General features: G+C 28.2%; 1 protein-coding gene across 1 annotated transcript; it reads right to left on the reverse strand.

Annotated features, from left to right (window-relative positions):
- Nucleotides 1–2,989: 2,989 nt before the first annotated feature.
- LOC118186508 (uncharacterized) lies at nt 2,990–5,434 on the reverse strand. Its single transcript, XM_035356613.2, has 2 exons — nt 5,179–5,434; nt 2,990–3,383 (listed from the first exon to the last, which is right to left on the reverse strand). Exons 1-2 carry the CDS (start codon nt 5,247–5,249, stop codon nt 3,002–3,004), a joined length of 453 nt encoding a protein of 150 aa, XP_035212504.1. The 5' UTR covers nt 5,250–5,434; the 3' UTR covers nt 2,990–3,001.

A 5,434-nucleotide genomic window follows, 5' to 3' on the forward strand; every position in this document is an offset into this window, starting at 1 on the left:
AAACATCCCAGAATTGCACAAAAATGGCATTGCACACACTCTTAACTTTATCCATCTACACTGCTATTTTCTCATAAATTACAAAAATTTGCACGAAAATGCAAAAAAATTCTGTGAATCTTTAAACTCGGTAAAAAGCACATATATGAAATTACCTGATCATGAAAAAGTATATATCCTTTCCAAGGATGAACATTTCCATGTATAAAATAAATAAAATATCCAAAAACTTTTACCTCTAAATTATCTATTATATTATAAACGTCACCAACGAATTCATACCGCAAGCATTACAAATACTTAGTATCAAATATTTAAATTATTTCCATCAGCGTTTACTTCAACTTAAACGTATACCAATTTCCTACAAACATAAAATTCAGAAAATAACTATCATTTAATTAAAATATCACTAAACCATGTACACGTCGACTTATTTTTACTTAAAAAAACATCCCAGAATTGCACAAAAATGGCATTGCGCACACTCTTGACTATATCCATGTACACTGCTTTTTTCTCATAAATTTGAAAAATTTCACGAAAATGCATGAAAATTTTGTGAATCTTTAAATCCGGTAAAAAGAACATATATGAAATTACCTGATCGCGAAAAAGTATATAACCTTTCCAAAGATGAACATTTCACCTATAAAATAAATAAAATATTCAAAAACTTTTACCTCTAAATTATCTATTATATTATAAACGTCACCAACGAATTCATACCTCAAACATTACAAATGGTTACAAATACTTAGTGTCAAATATTTAAATTATTTCCATGCACGTTTACTTCCACTGAAACGTATACCAAATTCCTACAAACATATAATTCACAAAATAACTATCATTTAATTAAAATATAATTAAATTCAAAAACACTACTTAAAATATAAAAATCATTGCTAATAACAAATTTCCAATAATACCATATTATTTTATTTACTCCTTACATTTAGAACAATGCATAAAAATAATATCCTCAAATAATTAAAAATACTAACTTACCTAATCTTCTTCAGAATCTTGATTATGTGTCCGATAAACTTTTCTTATTTCCTCCACTAAATAAAAAGCAAGCGTATGTGCGCCTGTTTCAGGATCTTTAAAATCATACTTATAGTTCACAGCAAGGTACCAGGTAAAATAAATAAATAAAACATCTTTACTTCTATCTCACACAACCTTAAAAAAACACTTATTACTACCCCTTTCAATCCCATTAAATACCCATTTCGAATTCACTTTAGTTAGGGCCATGGGATCCAAAAATTAATGAACACTGTTTCACACAACACAGAATAAAGCTAAATACAGTCAAAAGTCGTTAATCTGGACTCGGGACTTCGGCCATTCCGGATTATAGATCATCAGTTTAAATCTCGTAAAATGGCATGCAGAAATTCTAAAATTAAAAATATGAAACCCTAATTTATGAAATAAAGAACAATTACGATCTAAAGGGTATCAAAATTTACAAAAAAAAAAAAAAAAAAAAAAAAAAAAGTTTCATATTTATTTGTTAGTACTTTTAGTACTTTACTCTATATTAATGCTGCAAGTTTCTTCCCTGCCTTTTTTTTTTTTTTTTTTTTTTATTTTCTCAAAAAAAAAAAATTAGTTAATAATTATTAAACATTTCTCTCAATGTAAGTTGTTTAAGTTGCTTCATTTTATGCGATAATACTTTCTCTTTAATTCTGTAAAAAGACATAATTTCTTGTTCAGTTACAAAGTTCCGTTAATTGCTGTGCCGAGAATACCGACTAACTTGTCAATCGAAATTTTTTCGTTTTCACTAACCTCTCTGTCACATTCTTCATGTCTTTATCCATTTTTTGCAGCAATTCCACTTTTTGTTTGTTGGACATCGAAACGTACTTTCGTTTTGTAGATCCTTTGGAAGTTCCAGCATCGGAAATTCTATTTGACATAATCGAAAGTTCAAGTTTACTTTTATAAAATTGATCTTACAGTCTGCAAAAAATAATAAGCGGGATCCAATTCGAAGATTAAGGAACAACGCAATCATTAACATTAACTGAAATAGATAATTAGATAATTTTAGCTTACACCGTCTGTTATACATTAGACGCGCAGGCGAAAACGTATTCTGCACATGCATATGCGCAGTAGTCAAGGTCTTACGCGCACGCGAAAAACGCCTGTGCGCATGTGCCAACGCGGCGCATGCGCAGAAAGTTTTTAGCTTTGAGGTCCGGATTATAGATCATTCCGGATTATGGGTGTTCAAATTAACGACTTTTGACTGTACAAAATTTCCAGATTTTTTCCCGATTTCCCCCCTTTTCCAATTAAAGAACTGTAATTCGTCCATTAATGTCACATGACATATCTCATGATCTCTCATTTCCCTCACACAAAATAATGCGTAATCGGAACTGAGTACTTCTCACATTATAACCATATAAGTTTTAGAAAAGCATGTCATTTTGACATGCTTTTCTAAGTCCTAGGTAGTAACCTTTATTGCCTCCAAAATGTCACATATAAGTTTTAGAAAAGCATGTCATTTTGACATGCTTTTCTAAGTCCTAGGTAGTAACCTTTATTGCCTCCAAAATGTCGCCAAACTACCAGTTACCATATTCCAAAGATCAGCCGAGATGTCAAGTATCAGGACGTAAACATTAAATTTTTCTTGTTCTTTTCTATATAAATATATATATATATTTATTATTGTATTATTTGAAATAAATCTACGTTTCTATGAATATTGATTTTTTTTTTTTTTTTTTTTTTTTTTTTTTTTTTGTAGCCCACCTAAAGTTAAACCTTGTTTGTTTGGCCCAAGTGTACCTATGAGTTTGACATTCCTGATTTAATACCTTTTATTCTTTAATTCATTTTTATTTATATGTAAACTTACGTACATATTTTAAACTTTGACATATAATGCTAAAATATAATCATCAGAGAAAGAACAGTAATTTGACAAATTACAACAATTGAACAGAACAAATAATGGAGAGAAAAGTTACTTTTTTAATTTATTATAAATTTTCATATATTTGTTTGGAGGTACAAGGTCATCTTTCAAACCACATCGTTTTCTTTTTTGTTTATTATCTATAGTTTCATCATTTTCAGAATCATTAATTATAGTTGTATTATGGTGACGAAAGCGGCATTTATCACCAAGTTTGCACTTGCCTTTGAAAAATTTGAAGCAAACTTTTGTAGTCTGACTGAACTCTGGCTCTTTTACAGTTGTCATTTTGACATGCTTTTCTAAAATAGCTTGTTCATAGTTTGCAGCTTCTCTGTATGGATTTGTAAACACAGAAGTTGAAATATTAGGTCCATTTTGGTCAAGCATCTCCGTTGCTGATGCCAAAGGAACAACATGAGTTTCTTTACTGTTGAAAGAATACAAATTATAAATTTCAAGTTTATTGCAAAATTCATATTAAATGAAATTCATTTAAAAATGATTAAGATAAATACTTGCAGTTACTGGATTTTTTTTTCCCATTAATTACAATAAATAACCATAATTTTTTTCTGTTATATTTAGTTTGACCCTAATGAGCACATAAATATGTGCAAGAAATAAGATAACAATTTCTTAGTTTATTTAAATCAAAAAGTTACAGTTTTAGGTCACAAAAAAGAAATACACAAAAGAAACATACCCCCCCCCAAACAGAATATGCATTAAAAAATGTGAAATCAATTATCTGTATCATGAAACTGTAATATGTCCAAGAAAATAAGCGAAAAGCAAGCTTGATTCTAATAATATGCCAATCTGCAAACTTTAGTGAATGCTGGGAAATTTCTTTCTTGCAGTTTCAATTTATTCAAAACTCTAATAAATATATCTAACACTAGTCTTACAAATTATTTGAATTGAATGGTTTCTGTTTTGCACTTGAGATTAAAAATAAACTTGCATGTAAATATATACCATGTGCAAATACCATCAGTATTTGTAACATGATAAGTGAAATTTTAAAAAATTAATTGCTGATTTTGACAATATCAGTACCAGTATTTAACTTTTATCTGGTGCTAGGATGACTTAATAATTGATTGGCATAATTTATTTTCTGATTATACTTAAAAATAAATTATTTTGCGATATCCATCAATCAAGCAAAATTAAATTATGACTTTAGATAAATTAGACTTATGATACAAATTATTTGTAAGTTTTATTTGAAAAAATTTCCATCTCAACATTTCAGACCTTAAATCTGATGAAATTTAAATTTTGCGTGCATTTCATTTTTGTACATGTTGTGCAATATTTAACTATATATTAATATGCAGATATTATAGGCAACTTTTGAATACATGTAATTCTAACTTGCATTCATAAATATATTTTTTTTAATTTTGGTTTCCAGCAGCATATTCTATATGAAAACTCAAGATATGCCTTTGCCCTACATGATATATATATCATTAAAATAATTTTTAGAAACTCTTAGTAGCTAAAAATCAGATCGTTGTTTTAAGTTATGAAAATATTTCTTTTAAATTTAATGATCATATTTTGTGCATCTTAACAAATTATATGTTTATCTTTAAACTAATCACCATATGTATATTACTAAAATTACAAAACAGAAGCTTCAAAAACAGCACCTGGAGAATATAAAAACTAGTTAGATGGAATTTTAATTCAGAATATGGTTGTAAAATTTACCCCTTTATTGCTGACAATTAAAGATTTTTTTATGCATTTTAGTTTTAAAACTGTTTTCATTTACCTTAAATATTCATTGATACTACTGTTTTAGATGTTAATTTCGCCAAAATAAAACACTTTGAAATATTTATTGCCCTTATATAACAAGTTTAATCATATGGTGAACTAGATTAAACAGTTCGTAGATGTTTTCATGCATCTCGGAAGATTACAAATCATATTTAATACACAAAATATTTTTGTGATAAAATTATAACATTATTTGTTCACCTAAGATAAAAAACGCATCTTCATGTACTTCAAGAATAATCACTGGTGACATAATGATTAGAAAAAATTATTTGGTGTATTTATGGGTACATGCATTTTCTATTAGACTTTCAAAGTCCATTTATTTGATTCAGAAGTCAAACAACAAAAGTCTGTTTTGTAATTATTCGGCGTGTTATTGTGTCTCCATTTATTTGTTAGTTGGAAGCAAAATTTATAACCCTTACCCAGACTTTAAACAAGCTTCATCTTCTTCCTCACTAGTGGATTCGTAATCCGCAACAAGAGATTTGGACATACTACTCACAGTACATAATTTTAAATTTCTAACATGCTTACGAGCACCTGACGATCAGTTTTTTGTTTACAAATAATGATCTCGGTTAAAGCTCCGCGATAACGATTATTAAAATGATATATCGTATTTCCATTTCAGAACAAAAAAAATCCAGATATCTGACAAATTTCTGAACATTCTCTATA

The sequence above is a fragment of the Stegodyphus dumicola genome, chromosome 2 (assembly GCF_044657685.1).
Source record: "Stegodyphus dumicola isolate Sdum_Otavi_A_Nest chromosome 2, ASM4465768v1".
Classification (NCBI taxonomy): Eukaryota; Metazoa; Arthropoda; class Arachnida; order Araneae; family Eresidae; genus Stegodyphus; species Stegodyphus dumicola.